At 39.9% G+C, this 25,177-nt stretch overlaps 1 protein-coding gene across 5 annotated transcripts in view; it reads right to left on the reverse strand.

Annotated features, from left to right (window-relative positions):
* The window catches only part of AFF3 (ALF transcription elongation factor 3), a 578,761-nt gene that overhangs the window by 47,333 nt on the left and 506,251 nt on the right, over positions 1-25,177 (reverse strand). For all 5 annotated transcript variants that reach the window (XM_086701326.1, XM_086701328.1, XM_086701330.1 and 2 more), the window contains one exon: positions 5,478-5,664. In XM_086701326.1, coding sequence (XP_086557452.1) covers positions 5,478-5,664 — 187 coding nt within the window. The remainder of the gene's footprint in view (positions 1-5,477; positions 5,665-25,177) is intronic.

A 25,177-nucleotide genomic window follows, 5' to 3' on the forward strand; every position in this document is an offset into this window, starting at 1 on the left:
CTTCGATGGGCCAGAGGAGCCTGGGGCCAAGATGAGAGGACACAGAGTGTGGGCACCAGGCACTGGAGCTGTGGCAGGGACCATACACATCCTGCTGGTTCCCCCAAAATAGATGAGACTAACTGCACTTTGGGGAACACTAGCACAAGGTTTCCAGATACTGGGAAGGACAAGTGATATTTCAGTAGGGACCAGCATGAGAATCTGGGGCCCCTCTCCCAGGGCAGTGAGGATGGAGAGGCTTCGCCCTGGGACACAGGTGTGGGAGGTGAAACCCTCATGGCCTCAATGAGGAGTCTGGCCTTCGCCTTGACTTTTTGCTTTGTTGGTTTTCATGTACCAAAAGGACCAGGGCTCTACAGCAAGATGCAAAAGAACAAAAAGTTATCATTTTGCATCTCTGGGTTGTTCTGCATAAATTCTGACCTCACCTTATTTTGGCTTCTCCAGAGAAAGGGAACACAGGAACCCTAAGAGCACACCTCGTACATACTGTGGGAGATGCATGCAAGACAGAAAGCAGGACAGCAGGACACAGAACAGCTTTGTGGCCAATGGGAAGCCCTCGCGTTCCCTGGGTTTAGCTGAGTGTGGCTGAAAGCTCATGTGGTGGCAAACAATTTATGGCTTCTGACAGTGTCTCCTCCTTGCCCCGTATTTCCCTCACTATGTGACCACTGGCAAGTCAGTGACTTGTGTGCCTCAGCTTCCCTAGTGTCATGGAACACGGTCAATACTAATGGATGCTGAAGGGGCCTCTGGCAGAAAGGGGACACATTTTGGGAGAAGGTAAAAACATTTATGGCTGAGCATGAACTCACACTGGTCCTGCCACCATGTTTAACACTACGTCTACCTCACCCTCACCCCCGCCATCCTGAGCCTTCCACAGCCCACGTGTCTTATGTCAGAGAACACAGACAACTGCCTATGGCCAAAAGCGCAGCTGCACATGGGGAGAGTTGCACTAAAATTTCCTGATGGGAGCATTAACAGTGAAGGGGAGAATTTCATAAATTTAGTATGGGCTCGTTGTCTGATGTGCTTTAGCGTCATTTTTTTCCTGCACTCCACAGCTGAAAACATCAGTCTAAAGTACCATTTTCAACACATCGCTAACTCACACCTCCTTTCTTAAGGATCTACAATGACCTCCTATTGCCTTTCAAAGGAAATCCAAATGCCTTGGGCTGGTTTTCAAGGGCATCTATTATCTCACAGTCATCTTTCATTGCTGAACAACTACAATGTACCTCCCACTTTACAGATATCATCTAATCTAATCCATACAAGTAAGAAATATTATCACCCCTAATTTGTAGATGAGGCTCAGAGAGGTTAAGAGACATGTCCAAGGCTGCAGAGCTACCAGGCACTACCAAGACTAAACCCGTATTTGCTTAAGTTTAAAGATTCTCAATAGCATACTGTTTAAGCTTGTCAAATCACTATGTTGTGCACCTGAAACTAGTGTAACATTGTGTGTCACCTACTCAAATAAAAACTTTTAGTGTTTATTTATTAGACCTAATCCGCTGCTTTGCCTGATCTCCCATTACTCACTGGCATAGCCTCATGAAAGGGGGACCTCATTCCTTTGAGAAATGTTGGTCTTCAACCTAAAATGACAGAATTAGATCTAATTTTTCGAGAACACCACTCCAAGCAATACCTGTTGGCCTTTATTATCCTCAACCACATAGTCTTTTTTGTTGTTGTTGTTGTTGTTTTTGTTTTGTCTTTTTTTTTTAACTGCATAGTCTTGTGATGTTCATATTGATTTCACATGTATGCATCTTGGGTCTTCAACAAAGCCAAACACTTCTTTCAGAGGACCTGGACTCTGTTTTTTTTTTTTTTTTTTTTTTTTTTTTGTATTGTTTGCAGTGTCTACAACAGGTTAGGCAGGCCAATTGCTGTGCTTTGCTCCTAATAAGAACCACTTACAATGAGCTTTCACTCAAATTATATCATTTATTCCTCAGAACAGGTTTACAGATTAGGCAGAACAGGAATACCTGCCATTTTTGGGATAAGGCAGTTGTGGCCAAGGAAGCTTCAATGGTGAAGAGCTAAGTGGCAGTGGAGGAGGAAAAACTCAGGGCTTAGGGCCCTCATCCACTGGTTTGCTGGTGACTATGGTTAACTTCCTGCGGGCCGACTTCCTCAGGGTTTTTGCCTGGTGGTGCCTGTGTGCTTGCTGGTTGCTTTGTATTTTCGGTCATGACTCTCCTTCCTGATTAATCTTCCTTCTGATTCATGCACAAGCTCTCCACTGTGGATTTTAGTTCCTGCTTCATCTACATCCTTCATAGCACCCGCTGCCAAGGACCCCACAGATGCCTAATTGAGGAAATGCCTGTTTAATCAATGAGTGACTTGTGTCACATTTCTGTTGATTTTTAGGAACAAGCTAAGGCAGCATTTTCCAAAATGTGCATTCAGTTCATATATTCCATGAAGAAAAGTTTCCAGGGTCAGATAAGTTTGGGAAATGCCACAATGGAAAACAGTTTACATGAGCAATATTTAAGGGCTGGGTGTTGCCCTAAAGAGATGGGTTAAACCGACTTTATCCTGACACTCCATAAAATCATGTGACCGGGGTTTCTTTTTCCCATGTGACACCTATTACTTGTGGAATACCGCTCTAGGGAGCTCATGTACTAGCTGAGGGGGAAGGTGCTTCCCCCTGGAAAGCTCACACATGAAAGGATGCACCATGCCAGGAAAGAAGATAAAACACAAGTGAAGGAAATTAGGCTGAGAACAACTAAGCAAATATCAGGCCACCGAAAGGGGATCTGTAGTATGGAAACACTGTTCACAGCGGCTCTTCCGTGCTAGCCGCAGATATGACATTACCTATGGTGATTCATGTAAAATAAGTGCCTTTCTACAACCACAGCCATGAAGAACAGTTCAGATGAAACGTAGCTGGGCCCAGTGGGTTTCCCGTGCTGGCACGTAGAAGGGGAGCATGCAGGTGCCTTGGACCATCATGCACGCCTCCTTGTACTCCCACATCAGGATGGTACCAGCAGGTAAGTGATGGCCAGGAACATTTTGTTCAAAGCAGCCGTATGAATTGTCTGTGCAGTGGAATGTGAGACGTGTGGATATACAGAGTCCAATTGTCTTGTGGGGTTCAGGAAAAGGAATCTCACCGCCCTCCTTAAGATGACGTGGGCCAGCCAAGTCACAGTAAAACAGAGATGCTGGGGAGGGTCAGCCATAGAATGCTACCTCCTATCTTTGTGATTTTCATTCTGCAGACTCATTTTATTTTTAAAGGGTGTGTGTCTGTATTCATCTCAGGGAAAATGTTAAATCTTACTTTTACTCCAACTGATACATTCCTTTCCAGCAGACAGCAGTAACAGGCATCGTGGCTAATACATAGCTTGTCACTTCTGCATTCCCTCTGCACAGAGAAGCAGGGAGTTGAAACTCTGTGGCTTTAGGCAACTTAAACTTTTAGGCCTGCTGTAGTAGACTTGTGCTCCCTTCCTTGGTGAGGGGCCCTGGATAGCTGCTGGAAGCTTCCTCCACGAGAGCTTCCTTTCATCACCAAGAAGTTCAAGTCTTTGTAATTATCTCAGTGACATTTAAAAAGAATTTCCTCCAAGCACTTTATAACTGTACTTCTCTTAGATGAGGTTTAGCCTCATCCAGAAGCTCCAGGATTCACATTTCAGCATGAAAATAAGACCCAACATTCATGAATTTAACCTTCAAAGTCACAAAGAGACTGGAGGAAGGGTTGTTCATGGACACTAACACTTTTTATGCATCTCCACTGCCCTTTGCCATGTCCCTGGTACCCAGTTATTTCTTATAACTAAATATTCTGGAATTTCTCAACAAATTATAGCATTAGGATGGCTTCTCAACTCCTTATTTTGTTTCACTCCTGTACTTTTTTGTTTCAAGTTATTCCCATTAGAATGCCAGTTCCCTGAAGACAGGGACCTCTCCTGTCAAATAATTGCTGTATTCCAGAGCTAAGCCCCTTGGCAGGTGCTCAGTAAATATTTGTGGAATGAACAAAATGAGTGAGTGAATGAATGAAATTATGAAGAAGGAATAACAATTTAGATTCTGGGAAAGTCAGGGTTATATCAACCTGTGGCATTTATAGGTTGATGTTGCTAAGGGCCTTCCTGTTATATTGGGAGACAGAGACAGAAATAGAGAGAGATGGGGGAGGAGGTAAGCATCATGAAAAGGAGAGAAAAAGGCAGGAGAGATGGAGAGATGGTTTATTTTGGGACGAATGGAGAGATCTCAGTGAAGAGCAGAAAGGTACTATAGGAAATGAGCACTTAGGGGAAATTCTCAATGCTTCTGCAAAAAGCCTTAGCCTCCTGAGAGGAGGAGACTGGAAGGGGAAAAACCTGAGGGAATTTAGGAGCCAGTCTATGAACTCCAGATAAAAACACAGTTGCTTTTGGGTGTGATGATGTCGTGAGTCACAGGTACAAAGCTGGCAACGTAGATCGTGCAGGCCCTTAGCGGTGCTCCCCTTTCACTGCCAGGGTTTGCAAAAGTGACTTCGGTTTTATTTCAGAGCCTATTTAGAAATTTGGGCCCCAAAGTGGTACAGAGGGCTGTAGGCAAAAAAACTTCAATCCTATGATCCATGGTAATGCCAAATGTTTATACACCCAAGGAGAAACTGTATTTTATTCTTTCTTTAGCAATCAAAGTCTACCCTTACAGTTCCAGGGACTTGAGAAGTTTGCTTTCAACCCTCTCTCGAGAATCTCCATGCACTGAATTACTCTTTAATTTCCCCCTTTCCCCTTTAAAGTAGAAATAGCACTGGTTTTTATTGGTACCTTATAATGCTTTTATATGAGGCACCTAAATTTTCCACATAGATACTCATCATAGCTATAAAAGGTTTCATTATTATTTGTAGGTTGATGCTAATTTTTCTTTTTATATTTTCACAAAGAAAATGCAGTTAAGAAGGTTTTATTAATATTTATAGTCCTTGTTCCTCTAATCCGTGACAAACTGCAAAAAGGTAGGATTCTAAGCATGTCTAATCCATAACACTCCTTTGCCCCTGATTTATGGGTGGTCACTCTTCCCAGGTGGTGAACTGCCCTGCCTAGTTATTGCCTCCTAGTTATTAGGGAGACCTGATCTAGAGGTTATTTCCAGGCGGTGATGTGTACAGCATACCGAAAGTTGAGATAGAGATTTTTGGACAATGAAAGACGAAGTGTCTGTACTTCAAAGGGAGCTCTGTAATTAGGAGAACTGTGAGGAGGGGACAGAGTGGGTAAGATGATGAACCCAAACAAACCCTGACAGGCTGCCAAGCCGTGGTAGCCTCCAGGCCAGTCCCGCTTTCTGAGGAAGAGGGGTGGGGTGGGGGAGGGCGGGAGGTGTGAGAAACAGACTCCAGGGGATTTATTGTGCTCACTGAGAGAGGCGCGGAGGGCGGGAGGGGCTCAGGCTCTTACCTCGGGGCTGGAGTAGTGGGGAGGCTTGCTGCCCTCACTCTCGCTGGAACTGCTCTCCGTCTCCGAGTCAGATCCCGAGCTGCTCTCTGAGTCACTGGAGGAGCTGCTGCTGCCGCTGCTGCTGCCGCTGCTGCTGCCCTTGCTGGAAGGCACAGAGGCTCTGCAGTTGGCCTGCTGGACCACGGCGCTGCCAGCCCACGAGGCCCCCGGGAAGGAGAGGGAAGGAAAACCAAGTGAGCAAACACGAAACACCACCGAGCAAGCTGTCATTCGACCAAAGGAGAGAAGCAGCACACAGGCTGCACGTCTGTCAACCATCACCTGGAACATGAAGGGCCATCATCAGGTCAATGGCCTCCTAATGGTTAAAAAAAAAAAAAAATTATGTATATAAAAATATAATTGGGAATGAAAGCTGGTGCCCCATGATAGCCTGGCATTAGTTATTTGGTGGCCATTTTAGAAAGCAGGGTGCTGTCATTTCAGAATGACTGTTTCTGGGAATGGCTTTGCAAATGCACCCTCTAGAATCCAATTGTCTACAAAAACGCAAGGAAATCCCAAATGCTTGAAATATTTTGTGAAGATTGAAAATGTCTGTTTGCTTTATTTTAGGAAGTGGGCTATGAGGAAGGGCACAGCATTCTTCTCTGTGCTTTCATGGCCTGCTGGAAGGTTCTGGAGACTGTGGGATCATCAAAGTTATAGTCCTGTTTCCTACCTCTTCCTGCCCATGGAGTTGACTGCTGGAGTCTTTGTAGGAGCTGGCTTACTTTATAAACAGTAACTTTCCTTTGAACTCTTTGTTAAAGAACTAAAGATCCATCCCTTACACATTTTTATATATTCCAGATTTTAAAATGTAACCCCAGTTCAGTGGCTTATAGCAATAGCATTTCAAATTTATGCTCAATATTCATATCCATTCTGAAATTTGCCAGAAGTCATTATATACTCAAAGACAACAGGAAAAATTGACACTTTCTAATGGTAATTAACCACAAAAATTCAAAGAGCACATATGCACCCAAGGAGTGCTCGAGCCAAAAAGAAAGTTTCAGTACTCACATCATATTCAACATCTTCAAAGTCCTTTATTAACTGTATTGCAACATGCCTGAATCTATTCTTTTGAGGTCAAATTCTGAACCCAGGAAATGCAGTGATCACTTTTGAATGTTGAGTCCGCAAATATTTGCTGGCCACTTCCAACTGTGACTATACTGTTTCATCAGGACTGGACATTAGTGAAGGCCAGGGGTGGGGGAACTTGTCAGCGTTTATGGCCTTAAGTGCAAAGCAGCCTGGAGAAGGTGAAGGACCCTTTCACCCACCCCTTAAATCCTGGACTAGTGTTTTGCCCAAGGACAGATTCTCATAAATCCTCAGCATGGGGGCAGGAAGGGGGGTTAATATTCGCTGGAGCCTTGCTTCTTTAGAAGAATGACAAGCAACTATCTTGTAGGATACAGCGGAAAATAGAGGCATCGGTTTGAACTGCAGGGTTCGAGGAAAATGGAGCTGGAACATAACCTTCCCTAGTGGTTTTTATTTCTTTCACCAATGTCATGGTCTGTACCTACTGTCTGACAAAATTCTTCAACATCAGACAACATAGGCACATTTATGCCTCGCCTGAGCTGTAGTGGTTTCTTTACCAGACTATCGTTCGTGTCTGGTGCTGAGGGAGGAATCCTGGATCTTTAGAAAAAGGTGGGGAAGGGAAAGTTAACGATCAAAGGGCTGTAATATTTCTTTCTTTCTTTATGAACCAAAATCCATTTTTCCTGTACAGATGGCTACTATCAGTGGGGTCATAAAACAAACAAACAAAAAAGGCTATAGATCCTGACAAAACATGAACATCTGAGATCCATAATAGTTTGTCAGTAGGCCCCCAAAACACTGGGGGAAAAACTCCAAACAACTAAACAATACCACTTCCCCAAAATACAACCCCCAACCTTAAAACTCAAAACAAAAACAAAAACAAAAACCAAACCCCCAAAGCAACACATATTGGAAGAAAGAGATAGGTCTCCCTGCCATACTTTGGAATGGCATTTGCTGAAGATGGGGAAATTATGATGAATAAAGAGCATTTTGATTGATTTTATATGATGGTCAAAGGCTTTGATCACTGAGCAGTACATTCTACTTGCTTTAATTCAAACAACAAAAACATGTGATGCTGGTGCTGTGTGTACCTGGGCGTTGTGTGTGCGGCAGAAGCAGCAATGTGTGTGTAGTTCCCTGGGGCCTGCACCACAAAGTGATTGACTGTCTTTTGAAAAGCGGCACTTTAATTTCTGAGAAAATGTCCATTAAACAGTTACCATGCTGCCTTCCTTTTATGACTGCTGTCCTGGAGTAATGAGACATACTAGCCCAAGGAGAGAGAATCTCTGATCTGAAGAAGACGGGCAGAAAAGCCTTATGCTTTTATGTTTTCCTTCCTTAAATTAGGAAATTCACTTAAAATGACAGTTTTACTGGCATAACTATTATTTGTTTTGAAAACAGTTGAGACAGCAAGGACTTTTAGGTTTTCCTTCGTGCTTTGGTTGTGAGGCTGTGAGGCTTACCATGCTTCTGGGGTCAGAATCAAATATATTCATGTTTCAATGGTCTGGGTAGAGAATATGTCACCAGAAACAATCCATGTCAAGGATGGGAGCCTGGAAAGACTGTCATGGCTCCAGCTGAGGGATCAAGATAACTATTCTAACCTCCATGAAGGCTGCTCCAGTAACTAGTCTTAGTGCAGGTCCTTGAGGGACAGTTAGTCGATCTGGCCCTGGCATAACGAATGTTACAGCCATGAATGCAGGAAGCTGCTTTGTCTCTGTGGGCTGCTGCAGCAGGGAGGGGAGGGGGCACAACAGAGGAGGAAGCTGGGGACCGTCATCACTGCAGACTAATATTAAGATAGAAGGCTGAGAGCAGTTAAACTAGGAGGGCTCTTGGGAGTCATGGAATCGAGAAGATGGAAAAAGACGTACCAGAAAGACCTTCTGGAAAGAAGACTTCAGGCTTAACATATTTGAAGTTGCAAACTCAGCATGTTAGTGTGCCAACTAGTTGTCATGTTTCCATACCAAAGATATTAAAAAAATATGAACTTGGGGCGCCTGGCTGGCGCAGTCGGTTAAGCGTCCGACTTCAGCCAGGTCACGATCTCGCGGTCCGTGAGTTCGAGCCCCACGTCAGGCTCTGGGCTGATGGCTCAGAGCCTGGAGCCTGTTTCCGATTCTGTGTCTTCCTCTTTCTCTGCCCCTCCCCCGTTCATGCTCTGTCTCTCTCTGTCCCAAAAATAAATAAACGTTGAAAAAAAAATTAAAAAAAAAAAAAATATGAACTTAACTAAAAATTAACTTTTTCCTAAAATGATAACACAGATCGGTTGACATGATGACACAGCCCTGGACGATATTTAGGAGAGCTTTTGACCTCTATGTCATTTCAGGAAGACAGTGCCATTGAGTCTGCAGATGTGACAACATTACTGAGATAATAGAATAAAAGTCTTTGCATCATTAAACTTAGCACAGTGCCTGGGACATAATGGGGCATTTACATGTGATTACTGAATGAAAAAATCAATAGAGAAAATCTATCATTGGGTTAATGAGTTTAAAAAAGGGATTTAACCTTTCAAAAGGGTTATAATCTCTCTTTTCCAATAAAGAAAATTAAAAAAAAAAAGTTTTTTTTTTTTTTTTTTTTAATGTTTAATGCTTGAGAGAGAGACAGAGTGTGAACAGGGTAGGGGCAGAAAGAGAGGGAGACACAGAGTCTGAGGCAGGCTCCAGGCTCTGAGCTGTCAGCACAGAGCCTGATGTGGTGCTCAAACTCCCGAACCGTAAGATCATGACCTGAGCCAAAATCAGACGCTTAACCAACTAAGGCACCAAGGCGCCCCAAAAGAAAATATTTAAAGGGATTTTAGCACCTCTTGTGATCCTCCAACTTTTTTTTTTTTTTTACCATAGGATTTTTTTTTAATTTCAAGTTTGTATTTAAATTCTAGTTAGTTAACATATATGGCAAAATTGGTTTCAGGTGTAGAATTTAGTGATTCATCACTTAAATATAATACCCAATGCTCATCACAACAAGTGGCTTCCTTAATACCCATCACCCATTTAGCCTGTCCCCTGCCCACTTCCCCTCCAGCAATCCTCAGTTTGTTTTCTATAGTTATGAGTCTCTTATGATTTGCTTCCCCCCTCTCTTTTTCTGTTCCCCTATGTTCATCTGTTTCTTAAATTTCACATATGAGTGAAATCATGTGGTATTTGTCTTTCTCTGACTGATTTATTTCACTTAGCACAATACACTCTAGCTCTGCCATTGCAAATGGCAAGATTTCATTCTTTTTTTTTTTTTAACGTTTATTTATTTTTGAGACAGAGAGAGACAGAGAATGAACGGGGGAGGGTCAGAGAGAGAGGGAGACACAGAATCTGAAACAGACTCCAGGCTATGAGCCATCAGCACAGAGCACGACGTGGGGCTCGAACTCACAGACTGCGAGATCATGACCTGAGCTGAAGTCGGACGCTCAATCGACTGAGCCACCCAGGTGCCCTGATTTCATTCTTTTTGATGGCTGAGTAATATTCCATTGTGTGTATATGTATATATATGTATGTATGTGGGTATATATATATATATATATATATGTCTGTGTGTGTGTATATACATATCTTCCTGAGATATATATATTCCTGATCCATTCATCTATCAATGGATATTTGTTTGATCTTCTGATTTTAACACTTTTTCCTTTCAGAGAATATTGCTTTAAATGTGCTCTAAATTTTTTCTGCTATAATTTAAGCACAGTTCTCTCTTGGATGGTTTATTTCCTTTTTATATTTTGATTTTATGCAATGTTTTGCTGGTTTGTGAACAGTCAAGACCAAAGACACCTTTGAGAGAGTCTCAGCTTGATTCTAAATGATCTGTTGCTGTGTTCCCTCCTTTCCCTGCAGTGACACATTCCTTTCCAAATCTGGCCTGGGTGAAGTCTGAAGGACAGTAAAAGAAAAGATCTGCAACTTAAATGACAAATCCCGGATCTCACAGTGAAGGGTGCTCATGCCTGCCAAGTGTATTGTGGGGCCTGGATACATACCCAAAGTTGTCACAAGCTTTCAACTCACATGTGAAAGGCTCTCTGCCTGGTTGGCACCGTGTGGACAGCCGTGATGCCTAGCAGGATGCCTCACTTCCTGTGACCACTCCACTTGTACTGGCCAGATGATGGTATTTTAGAAGAGGAGACAGCTCTTTCCCACTCAACACTCTGTACTGATTCCCAAATGCTTGATTTCCAAAGTGTGATCAGTGCCCTGGCAACAATATTCCTTTTCTGATAGCATCTTTATTCATATTAATTAGTCTAAAACTATAACTACATTATGAGAAGTGAAAATGGTAAAAGACGGCACAGGAGGTTCACCATTGCTGAAATTATCTTCCAAAATACAAAACTGATAGGACTGCTGGTTCTGTTTAAAATGTTTTTGTTTGCTCTGCTATACCACCAGCAACAAGTCTTCTGGTAAACATGGCTTTTTGAAGCTCTTCACAGTCTGGCCTCAATCAGATCTTCTGCTTCACCTCAATGGGTCTATCCATAAACCTCAGCCATAATAAATTTCTCATAATTTTGACCATCTCTAAGTGTTTTAGAATTACATATATCTATAATTATGTAACTAAATATATGTGTGTATGTGTATATATATAAATATATATAAATTCACATATTTATATATATTTAAATTTTTTTAAACTAAAAAATAATAGTTCACCCATTTCTCCCACCCTCCCTTCCCCTACCTCTGGCAACCACTGGAGTAGAACAGAATTATAATAAATAAAAAATAGAATTATATTTTGATTTACTTACAGTGTTTTTGAATTCGTTTCTTTGTACAGATTTTAAATTTTAGTTTTTCTAGGTGCTACATTATACATAACCTATCACAATCTACTGGTATTGTCATTTGACCAGTTTGAGTGAAGTGTAGAAACCTTATCTTCTTTGTTGTTTTAAATATTTCTTCTATATACATTGGAGAACCACACCAGACAATGTTTCAAATTTTGCTTCAGTTGTCAAATATAATTTAGAAACCCCAAGAAGAGAAAAAAAATTATAGTATTGACCCTATTTTTACTGTTTCCATTGTTCTTCTTTCCTTCTTGATACCATTTATTGTATTGAGGCTCCTTCTATTTCCTTTCATTTTCAAGAACTTCCTTCAGCCATTCTTTTTGGGTAGGTCTGCTGGCTACAAATGCTTGTCAATTTCTTTCATCTCAAAATGTCTTCACTTGTCCTTCATTTCTGAAGGAAATTTTCAGTGAATACAGGATTTTAAGTTGACAGGTTTTTTTTTTTTTTTTTTCTTTCGACCCTTAAGAAAATGATGTGATAATTCCTTTTGGCCTCCATGGTTTCTGACTCTAGGGTCATTCAAATTTTTTTTATCACTTCACCCCAATAGGTAAGGTTTTTATTTCTCACTGCTTTCAAGAATTTTTTTTTTTTGTTTGACTTGTTTTCAGAAGCTTGACTATGTTGTGTCTTGGCATTCATTTATTTGGGTTTATTCTGTTTGGGGTTTGCTTAGCTTCAGGAATCTGTTTGCAAAACTTGAAAAAATATCAGCCATTATTTGAAAAAATTTTCAGCTCCACACTCTTTCTCTCCTTCTGGGCCTCTAATGATGCAAATGCTAAATCTTTTGTTATAGTTCTTCAGGTTCTTGAGGCTCTGCTCTTTTTCTTTAGTCTAGTTTCTCTGTTGTTCATACTGGCAATGTCTATCATTCTATCTTCAGGACCACAGTTTCTTTTCTCTGTTATCTTCATTCTCTTTTGGGGCTCACTCACTGAATTTTAAAATTTCAGTTATTGAATTTTTCAGTTTTACAATTGCCATTTGATTTCTCTTTATATCTTTTATTTCTTTGCTGAGACTCTATGTTTTCATTTGTTTCAAGTGTGTTCCTAATTGCTTGTTGAAGCATTTTATAATGGTTCCTTTAAAATCCTTGTCAGACAGTTGTAATATTTAGATCATCCACTATTGGCATCTGCTGATTGTCTTTTCTCATTCAAGTTGAGATCTTCCAGTTTCTTGATATGATGAGTGATGTTCTATTTTTGGTATTATAAGACTTAGCATTTCAGTAAAAGTGCTTGGTTTAGCAGGCATCCACTAACACAATACCAGCAAGGGGGCAGAGAGGTATCTCTTTACAGTTGGGCAGGGTGGGAGGAAGGAATTCGAGGCTCCTAACTTTGCCTTTTCCTGATGAGGGTGGAAACGTGGTCACTTCTTTCCCCTGTGGTGTTTGACTGGAACACAGCAGCTATTGTCTAAAAGTTTTCTTCTTGCTAGGACACCTGCTTCCTGGTTCTCTTACTAGAGAGAGCTGGCTTTCTTGGGGATTTTATTTTTATTTTTTTAAATTTGTGCCTGTTGGCATTTCCAGGTTGCTGGCCTTTCCAGTATCTGCTCTGGGCTATATGAGGAAAAATGAAGACCTAGTGAACTAACCACCATGCCTTTCTTGGGCCGTAAGTCCCTAGCTGATCTGCTTTCTCTCTTTCTTACAGACTTATGTTTGTTTTATAATATCTAAAGATCTTAGCTGTATTTAGCAGAAGGAATTGGGAAAAGTACGTCAGTATTTTGTTCCAGAATGGGAATGGCCTATATGATATTTACCACGTGGAAAGGAACTCTCTCTCAATACTTCCAACCTCTGTTCTGGTTAATTGTATCAAAAGCTGATGAATGAAACAAACATGCGGGTGTCTGCTGCAGTCCCTGTTCACTATTTAACAACCATTTATAGTGGAAATTGAGCTCAGATTTTAATAGTTTATGTACCAAAGCTAGAAAGGTCCATCACAAAGAATGCATATACCATTGTGAGAAAAATGACTCAAACGGTTGTAAAAATGTTAAGGTTGAAAAGGTGAGTACTTAAAAGTTATGTTCAGAGTAAATTGTATGAGAGTAAGGCATGATATTCGTGTGACATTTGTTAAGAATCCACTTTGTGAAGAGAGTGGACCAAGATGGCAGTGTAGGAAGACTCTGAACTCACCTCCTCCCATGGACTTGCTCATTCTATACCTACAGATACAGCAATTCTTCCTGAAGAAGAACTGAGGGCCTAGTGAAATCCTCACAGGAAACAGTAGAAGGACCACACAGAGAAGAGTAGGTGAGACAGAAACACAGTAATGATGGAATGCAATTCCTAGCACGGTGACCTACAGTAGGGAGGGTTATCCCTAAGGGGCCCACAGGGCAGATTCACCCACCTGGGGCAGCAAAACAATAGTGGTTTACCAGTGGCAACTAGACCAAAGTGAAGGAAACCCACTTACTAACTGGAGAGCATCTGTCAATGGGTAGAAACTCTGGAAATCTCTCCAGGGTTGGGGGTGATGGCAAGTGCCACATTTTATGTTCCTCTTCCATCTTGATAGCATGGGTGAGCAGGATGGATGTACTCTAGTCAAATTGCTAGAGCTGCCCATTGTGTCCCAGGTCCCTGGCCTATACTAGCTTTAGCAGTACTCCCAGGAAGTCCCCAGCGTGACATGCCCTGGGAGCCCCTGGTTCATGCCTGTTACAGCGCCAGCCATCGTGCTTAGGTGGCCCCATGCAGCATGCCCTGGGACCCCACCAGCCCATGCTTGCTCCAGTTTGAGCTATCCTGCCAAGGTAGCCTTGGCATGATAAGTCCAGAGAAGTCCTGGTTCACACTTGCTCTCCTCCAGCCATCCCATAAGGGCAGCCAAGGCATGGTGCACCCTTGTACACCACTGCTCATGCCTGCTCTGTCCTGCCAGGGAAGCTCTGGTGCAGCATGCCCCAGGATGCCCTGGCCTCCATTAGCTCCCAGTGTGGGACTTCTTGGCCTGTGCTCACTCCAACTGCAGCCATCCCATCAGGACAGTTTTGATGCAGAATGCTCTGGGAACCCCTGGCCTGCACCTGCTCCAGTTCCAGTGGCCTGCCAAAGCTACCAGACACATGCAGTCTACACAGGGGATACTCCTATACAAGGCCACTCCTTCATACCTGGGAGAGGTAGCTACTCTGCCTAATTAATAGAAACGAACAGAAGGTAAGACAAAATAAAGAGACAGAGAAACATGTTTCAAAGGAAAGAACAACATAAAACCATAAAAAGACCCTGGTGAAACAGAGATAAGTAATTTACCTGGTAAAGAGTTCAAAGTAATGGTCATATAAACACTCATCAAACTTGGGAGAAGAACGAAGGAACACAGTGAGAATTTCAACAAAGAGTTAGAAAATATAAGAAAGAAAGAACCAATAAGAGTTGTAGAATACAATAACTGAAGTGAAAAATACACTAGAGGGAATCAACAGCAGATTAGATGACACAGAAAAATGAATTAGTGACCTGGAAGACTGAATAGTGGAAATCACCCCATCAGAACTCTGATTTTCAGCAGAAACTTTGCTGTTCAGAAGGGAATGGCAGGATATATTTAAAGTTCTGAAAAGGGGAAAAAAACAAAAACACTACCTGTCAAGATTATCACTCAGAATTGACGATAGAGTTTCCCAGATAAGTAAAAACTAAAGGAGTTCATCACCACTAAACTCGCCTCACAAGAAATGTTAAAGGGTCTTCTTTAAGTAGACAAGAAAAGGCTGCAAGTAGAAAAAAGAAAATATATGAAAGAAAAAAACTCACTGGTTAAAAAAAAAAACCCTCACTGGTAAAGACAAATATATAGTAAAGGCAGTGGATCAGCCACTTAGAAAGCTAGTATGAAGATTGAAAGACAAAAATAGTAAATCAACTATAACTACAATAAATAGTTAAGGGATACAAAAAATAAAAAGATGTAAAATATGATGTCAAAAACATAAAATGTAGTGTAGGGATTTTAGAATGCATTCAAATTTAAGTAATTATCAGTTTAAAATACATTGCTACAGAGGTGCTTGGGTGGCTCAGTCGGTTGAGCATCTGACTGTGGCTCAGGTCATAATCTCACAGTTTGTGAGTTCGAGCTCCACATTGGGCTCTGTGCTGACAGCTCAGAGCCTGGAGCCTGCTTCTGATCCTGTGTCTCCCTCTCACTCTGTTCCTCCCCACTCGCACTCTATCTCTCTCTCAAGAATAAACAAACATTAAAAAAAATAAAATACACTGCTATATATATAGGACAATATGGGTTAAGATATATGAACTTCATGGAAACCACAAACCAAAATCCTACAATAGATACACAAAAAAATAAAGATTAAGGAACACAAACATAAAGCTAAAGAAAGTTATCAAATCACAGAGGAAGAAAGCAAAAGAACAGAATGAGAACTACAAAAAAATCCATGAAAAAATGAAAAAAAAATAAATACATACCTATCATTAATTGCTTTAAATGTAAATGGACTAGATGCTCCAATCAAAATACACAGAGTGGCTCAAAGGGTAAAAAAACCAAGACCCATTTATATGCTGTCTACAAGCAACTCACTTCATATCTAAAAACACACACAGACAGAAAATGAAGGAATGGAGAAAGATATTCCATGCAAATAAAAATAAAAAGAAAGCTGAAGTAGCAATACTCATATCAGACTAAATAGACTTCAAAACAAAGACTGTAACAAAAGACAAAGAAGGGCATTACATAATGATAAAGATGGCAATCCAAGAAGAGGATATAACATTCATAAATATATATTTATTTGGGTGCATCCAACATAGGAGCATCTAAATATATAAACAAAATATTAACAGAAATAAAGAACAAATTCACAGTAATACAATAATATTAGGGGACTTTAAAACCCCAGTTATATGAATGCATAGATCATATAGCAGAAAATTAATGAGGAAACACTGGCCTTTTAACACATTAGGCCAGATGAACTCACATACAGAATATTTTATCTGCAAACGTTCATCTCCATGCTAAGTCACAGACTAAATCTCAATAAATTCTAGAAGACTGAAATCATATCAAGCATCTTTTGTGAGCAGAACTGTATGAATTAGAAATCAATTACAAGAAGAAAATGAAAAAACACAAACATTTGGAGACTAAACAATATGCTACTAAACAACCAATGGATCAATGAAGAAATCAAAGAGGAAATTAAAAAAACACCTTGAGATAAATGAAATGGAATCACAAATTCCCCAAATCTATGGGATGAAGCAAAAGCAGTCCTAAGGACAACACAGGCCAACCTCAAGAAACAAGAAAAATCTCAAGTAAACAATCCAACCTATACTTAAAGGAAGTAGAAAAAGAAAAACAAATAAAGCCTAAAGTTAGTAGAAGGAAAGAAATAATAAAGATCAGAGTGGAAGTAAATAAAATTGAGACTTAAAAAAATTGAAAGATCAATGAAACTAAAAGCTCGTTCTTTGAAAAGATAAAGAAAATCAATAAACCTCTAGCCAGACTCATCAAGAAAAAAAAGAGAGTTGGCCCAAATAAATAAAACCAGAGATTAAAGAGGGTAAGTTGCAGCTGACACTACAGAAATACAAAAGATCATGAGGGTGCTATGAACAAGTGTAAGCCAACAAATTGAAAAACCTACAAGAGGTAGATAGACAACTGGAAATATACAACCTTCTAAGATTGAATCATGAAGAATTGAAAATCTGAATAGACCAATTACAAGTAGCAAAACTGAATTAGTAATTTAAAAATTCCCAAAAACCAAAAGTCAAGGACCTGATGCCTTCACAGGAGAATTCTACCAATGACTTAAAGAAGAGTTAGTACTGCTCCTCAAATTACTCAAAAAAGCAGAAGGAATGCTTCCAAACTCATTTTATGAGGCCAGCATTACCCTGATACCAAAACCAAAGACACCACAAAAAGAAAATTACAGCCAATACCCATAATGAAGACAGATGCAAAAACCTTCAACAAAATATTAGCAAACAGAATTCAACAATACATTAAGAGAATCACACCACAGTCAAGTTTAGGGACGCAAAGGTGGTTTAGCATCTGTAAATTAATCAATACAGTACACTACATTAACAAAATGAAGGATAAAAATCCTATGATCACTTCAGTAGTACAGATAAAGCATTTGACAAAATTCAACATCCACTTATGATAAAAATTCTCAACAAAGTGTGCATGGAACATACCTCAACACAATAAAGACCATATATGGCAGACCCATAGCTAATATCACACTCAATGGTCAAAAGTTGAAAGCTTTTCCTCTATGATCAGGAAGAAAACAGGGATGCCCACTCTCGCTACCTTTATTCAACTTAGTACTGGAAATCCTAGCCACAATAATTATGCAAGAAAGAAATAAAAGGCTCCCAAATCAGAAAGGAAGAAATAAAACTGTCACTATGTGCAGATATTTATAGAAAACCCTGAAGATTCCACCAAAAAACGATTAGAACTAAGAAATGAATTCAGTGAAGTTGCAGAATACAAAACGAACATACTGAAATTGGTTGTGTTTCTGTATGTTAATAACAAGGAGCCAGAGAGAAAAATTAAGGAAATAATCCAATTTATAATGGCATCAAAAAGAATAAAATATCTAGGAATAAATTTAACTAAGCAGGTGGAAGACAGGTACTCTGTATAAGACACTGATGAAAGAAACTGAAGATGAGACAAATAGACGGAAAGATAGACTGTGCTCACAGATGGAAGAATTACTATTGTTAAAATGGTTATACTACCCCAAGCAATCTACAGACTCAGTGCAATCCCCACCAAAATACCAATAGCAATTTTTACAGAACTAGAACAAAGAATTTGAAAATTTGTATGGAACCACAAAAGACCCTAATAGCCAAAGCAATCTTTTTTTTAAAATTTTTTAAATGTTTATTTATTTTTGAGAGTGAGAGACAGAGTATGAGTGTGGATGGGGCAGGCAGAGAGGGAGACACAGACTCCAAAGCAGGCTCCAGGCTCTGAGCTGTCAGCACAGAGCCTGACATGGGGCTCAAACTCATGGACTGTGAGATCATGACCTGAGCCAAAGTCAGATGCTTAACCAACTAAGCCACCCAGGTGCCCTGCCAAAGCAATCTTGAGAAAGAAGAACAAAGCTGGAAGTATCATGCTCTCTGATTTCAAATTATACTACAAAGCTATAGTAACCAAAACAGTATGGTACTGGCATGAAAACAGACTCATAGATTAATGGACTGGAATACAGAGTCCAGAAATAAACCTGCACATGTATGGTCAATTAATCTATAACAAAGGAGGCAAGAATATACAATGGGGAAAAGGCAGTTTCTTCAATAGTGTTGGGGGAACTGGACAGCTACATGGAAAAGAATGAAACTGGACAACTTTCTCACTCCATATATAAAAAATAAACTTAAAATGGATTAAAGACTTGAATATAACACCTGAAACCATAAAACTCCTAGAAGAAAATGCAGACAGTAAACTCTTTGACGTTGGTCTTTGCAGTATTTGTTTTGTTTGTTTGTTTGTTTGTTTTTTTGGACCAATATCTTCAGGCAAGAGCAACAAAAGCTAAAATAAACAAATGAGATTACATCAAACTAAAAAGCTTTTGCACAGTGAAGGAAACCATCAACAAAATTAAAAGGCAACCCACTGAATAGGAGGAGATATTTGCAAATCATGCATTCGATAAGGGGTTAGTTTCCAAAATATATAAAGAATGTACACAACTGAATATAAAAAACAAAGTAGCTGATAAAAAATGCACAGAGAATTTGAATAAACACTTTTCCAAGGAAGATATCTGGATGGCAATAGGTGTATGAAAAGATGCTCAACATCACTCCTCATCAGGGAAATGCAAATCAAAACCACAATGAGAGATCACCTTGCACCTGTCACAACAGCCAGTATCAAAAGGACAAGAAATAAGTGTTCTTAAGGATGTAGAGAAAAGAGAACTCTCATACACTGTTGGTGGGAATGTAAACTGATGAAGCTGCTATGGAAAACAGTATGGAGGTTCCTAAAAAAAAGAACTATCATATGATCCAGGAATACCACTTCTAGGTGTTATGTGAAGAAAACCAAGACACAAATTTGAAGATTTATATGCACCTCTGTGTTCATTGCAGCATTATTTACAATAGCCAAGATATGGAAGCAACCTGTGTCTATCAACAGATGAATGTATAAAAAAGATGGGGATAAAAACAGCAGAGGGGAGCAGTCATTGGTGGGCAAAATAGATGAAGAGGATTAGGAGGTACAAACTTCCAGTTATAAAATAAATAGATCACAGGAATGTAATGTCCAGCATAGGGAATATAGCCAATAATACTATAGTAACTTTGTGTGGTGACAGATGGTAACTAGACTTAACATGGACATAATTTGGTAATGTATAAAACTATCGCATTATTATGTACACCTGAACTAATAGGGTATTGTATATCAGTTATACCTAAAAAAATAATGCTATATTTGATTCAGGAAAAAAAAAAGAACCTACTTTGCTCCACATCAAAGTAATAGCATGTGTGTGTGTGTGTGTGTGTGTGTGTGTGTGTGTGTGTGTGTGTCTGAAGAGGAGGCAGTTGACAGACATTCCATATTGCACAGAGCCTGGAATAGAGGAGTCAGCTGCTCCAGGCTTCTTCAAGGAAAAATTGTAACAATCAGAAACAGTATAGAGTCATAAAAAGTAGATGAAATCAGCTATGAAAACTGTAAAGTAGGTTATAATACTACTTTTTGACAATGCAAAAACTGCACATTTTTCATTAATCTAGAAAATCAAAGAAAAGCTCTATAAATAAGTCAGAATGGATTACCCAGTATCCAAGTGGAGGGAAATATCCACGTCCCAACATAAAACAGTGACTCAGGGCAATTGGAAAATACTTCCCTCAAGTATTTTTTTTGTTACTCTACACCATTGTTGCCTCCTTATAGGGTAGATGCTATTCTGCCTCTTTGTAGGTGAGGACAATAAGATTCCTAATAAGAGACAGAGCTGAGATTCTGTTTCTAGAAATTTGTTCTATGAAAATAATCAGGGATGTTTAAAAACACTTATCTAAAGAATATATGCTCTTACATTATTTGCAATAGGAATGATTTTGTAAACACCCCAAATGCCCAACAATCGGAGATTGTTAAATAAATAATGATACACCTTTATGAGGGAATATTTTTTAGTGTTATGCAGTCCTCATTAATATATTAGCAGAATACTTACTTTATGAAAATTTCTCAAGGGATATTTTTGAGGAAATGGGCTTTCCAAGTATGCTAGTCATCTGAGGGCAGAGAGACTCATCAGGAACACCTAAGTGTTGACTCTGCTTTTTTTCCTGGGGGAGAGGATGGGGTTTTGCCGACTGTGAGTTTTACTTAAGGTTATCAGATGCTCCCAATGTCTACAAACAGGCTCTTCAATGGGATTATTCAGCATTCAGATTGTGTAAATCTTCCTGACTAACTAGTTATGTGAGGTTCAAGCTTAAAGGGACCAAGGTATGAGGACCCTATTAGAAGCTCTAGGGGTACCTGGGGATCTGTGCTGGTGCACAGGTACCTATTCCAGCTCTGTGGGGCTCCGGTGCCTCAGCTGTGCTTTTATATCCTTTGGCAAATAAAATGAGGACCTAATCTAACCTCAGAGGGCATATGTGTGTGGTCTTTCCCAGACAGTCTATTTATGCTACAAAGCAGCATGATCATAAATACATTATATAGATACACACATACATTATACATATACGTACACAAATACATTACATATATTATACACACACACATACAAACACACACACATACACACACACACACGGAAAAAAACACTGGAAGGATATATATTTAAATGTTAACTGTGGATAGTTTTGGATGGTGGAATTATGAAGTTTAAATTTAAAAAAAAATAAGTTTCATGCCTAGCATGGACCCCATTGTGGGCTTGAAGTCACAACCTTGAGATCAAGACCCAGATGCTTAACTGACTGAGACACCCAGGTGCCCTGAGGCTTAAATATTTTTTGAACTTTTCTGTATTTCTCAATATTTCACCAATAGAACACATGCTGGCCTTTTCATGTCTATTTGATTGTGAAAGATGATTCTCTTAATATATCATCAAAATTAGCTTGCTAATATTTTATTTAGAATTCTGAGAGAATCTATATTTATAGGTGAACCTGACATATACCTACATTCAACTATTTTATATTTGGGGGCAATTTTTGGCAGGTTTTGCATTATGGGGAGGTTAGCTTGAAATAATAAATTGGATGGTGTTCTAAAAATGTTTCAATAGTATGAGAATTATCTGTTCCTACAAAGTTTAGAACTTGCCAGCACTAAATCATCTAGTCACAGAGCTTTTCAGAATGCAATTCTTTGGTATCTTTTATAATTTAGTTCTTGCTTCTGTTTATTCTATTGTTGCTTTTGTTAATTTCCAAAAAATTCTATTTAATTTTTCTTTTCTTTCTTTCTTTTTTTTAAATGTTTGTTTGTTTTGAGAGAGAGCAAGCAGGGGAGGGGAAGAGAGAGAGGGAGAAAGAAAATCCCAAACAGGACCCATGCTGTCAGGTTGGAGCCTGATGTGGGGCTTGAACTCACAAACCACAAGATCATGATCTGAGCTGAAATCAAGAGTTGGATACTTAACGGACTGAGCCATCCAGATGCCCCAGTTTGTGTTTTCAAGTTTATTTATTTCGCAAAATTTTAGAATATTCTCTTAAACACCATGGTGTCTAATACAGAACTTCACCTAAATTTTGCTTTCTCTTCCCTTTTTCTTCATTATATTTGTCAAAAGTTTGTCTATCTTATTTTCAAAGAAACAGCTCGATCTGTATAATAATTGTAGTATTTTCTGGCTTTGCTTCCTTCTATATTTTTCAGGTCTATTTTATAATACTTTTACACACTTCTTGAGTTGAGGGCTTGTTTCAGGTATTTTAATTCTTTCTCAATAATGGAAACACTTGGGGTTATCACTCTGCCTCTGAGTGTATCTATGGTTGCAGGTGATGATTCTCATTACATTGTGTTTTTATTTTCTTTACTTTTTTTTTTGAAAAAGTTTTAATGTTTTATTTATTTATTTATTTATTTATTTATTTATTTATTTATTTATATATTTGAGAGAGAAAGAGAGACATAATGCGAGCTGGGGAGGAGCAGAGAGATGGGGAGACATAGAATCTGAAGCAGGCTCCAGGCTCTGAGCTGTCAGCATAGAGCCCAATGCGGGGCTCAAACCCATGAACCGTGAGATCATGAACTGAGACAAAGTTGGACACTCAACCAACTGAGCCACCCAGGTGCCCCTTTATTTTCTTCACTTTCTAAATGGATTGTTATAGTAAAGTTCCCCTTTGATCAAATAGCTATTTAGAAGACTGCTTTCCCATAAAAAATGACATTTAAGAAAGATAAACATTACATTTGGGTCCAAAAAAATAAAAATGGCAGATGTAGCTTAGTATATGTCAATAATTTGAGTAGGATGGCTTCAGTCTGAGTGGGGAATCTTAGGGTTCAACTAAGACAATCTGGTGAAGGTGAGAAGGAAGGGGCAGGCAGCACAGCTCATTTACTGTGAACTAGGATGGGATGGTAAATAGGGAATGGCCTGGGGAAGGGATTATGGCCATAAAGAAGACTTATACAGAACTGTGTCTATCCCAAAGGTCTCTGAAACCTTCTGTTGGCCTTAGGGAAGGATAAAAGTTAACAGAACTTGCCACATTTAGCAAGAGAGAAATCCAGTAATATAGGAGGCCAATACACTTGGACATAAATTGTACCTCATATTTGACTGCTGATGCTATTGTAGCATATGGAATTCTTCTGTTACAAACCAAAGAATCCAGAGATCTTCCTGATCAGCCAACTGGACCATTTACAAAGTCCTAAAGGGAATGAGGAACTAATGTCCAAATTCCAATTTTTTGAAAAGCTTTGGGCCATAGGGCTTGATCATCAGTTTCAGACACCAGAGAGCACAGATGTCACCTCATGGGGCCTGCGTCATTTCCTGGATTTCCATATTTTATGACATCAAATGTTATAGATGACAATAAGCCATTAATTCTTAAACCAGCTGTCTGATGCTCTGCTTCCCCTAGATGTGTGCTTTGGCTTGAAGAATCTGCCTGAATAGCACTACAACATTCCTAAGTTTAGGATTCTTGAGTGTACAGGATTACTATGTGACTAATAATATTTACTAAGGAATATAAATTCTTTTGTTATGACATTGGTCCTGCTTTTAGATTTATCATATTTTCTTTTTAGAATGGATGAAGAATGTTCTAGATGCACTAAGACCAAAAACAAACAAACAAACAAATAAACAAACAAAAAAACCCTATGGCTTTGAACTCTGGGTTGTATTTGGGACAAGGTTTTAATTCCAGTTGAATACAGACCCACATGTGGCCCAAGCAAGCAAAAAGGCATTTCACACAAAAAAAGAAAAAATACAATAATGTACACATATACATTGGTTGCTAAATATTCCTGGGTTTGTTGATAGTTTTTGTCTGTTTCTAAAATAATATTTATTTATTTGTAAATAAAGGCCCTTCAGAGAACATTTTCCAGCTGACTATCTTCTCTGGACTAATGGCTTTGAATGGAGTGGAACCCTCTTGTCCCTCTCCAGATGCAAGTGTTCTTGGTGGGGGTGGAGTGTGTCTGTGTAAATATCACTAGGAAGCAGAAAAACATCTGCACATTTTGCCTGTGTAACAGACAAGCATTTAAGCTGGAAGTCCTGATGGGTGAGGGCTCTAGAGGATGCTGGCTGGTCCCCATGTGGAATGCTTCTCAGAAATCCCTGCACTGCTTTGGCCAGGCCACCTCTGTACCGCACCAATATGCAAGACCAGGTGCATTTCCATCCTGTAGTTAACACTGTTTGAGAGACCATGCCAGGAAGCAGTTGCCTTCTGGCGACACAAACTTGCTTCTTTTATAGTCAGGTGAGTGGTACCACTAGAGACACTGAGTTGGAAAGCCCTTCCTGGCCCAGAGAATACCTCAAAGCAGGGAATTCAACATACTTCTCTTGACAATTGGGATGGGAGCTGTAATGTGGCAGTGGCTCTCGAGGGCCTGTACCAAAAGGCCAGAGAGCTGGAAAGACCCATTAACACAACTACTCCCCTGGCAGAAAGAGCTGAATCATGCGTTAGAAGAAGGCCATCTGGGTGGGAGTACGGGGAGACAAGGTGGGAATGGAAGGGCACTGGCCTCTGAGAGGCTGAGCTAGCTGGCTGATGGGTACAGAGGGTGCTGCCAGGTGCGGGTGTTTGTGCTCCAGCTGCTAAGAGTGAGCCAGACATCCAGATGAATGACCTCAGCAGTATCTCATGTGATCTGCTCACAAGACAAAAGTAGCTCTTGTGACTTCCTCAGTGTGTTGTTTTTCCCTGACCTGCGGCTGCTGGATGTGGGCAGGGAACCTCCCCACGTGACTGTTTTTCAGCCACCTGATCTACAACAGAATGTGGAGAGATTCTTGGCTGCCATAATTTAAGGCTACCCTTGAGCTTCTTTCTCATCCTATCCTCGGGCAGGTTGTGTAGGGACTGCTTCTAGAGGTGAAATCATGTTGTGGGGACATGCAAGGCCTACTGCACCCCACTGAGTTCCAAGCTTCAATATGAGTCCTGGAAGAG

Source organism: Puma concolor, chromosome A3 (genome assembly GCF_028749965.1).
Source record: "Puma concolor isolate L17-30 chromosome A3, mPumCon1.1.hap2, whole genome shotgun sequence".
NCBI lineage: Eukaryota > Metazoa > Chordata > Mammalia > Carnivora > Felidae > Puma > Puma concolor.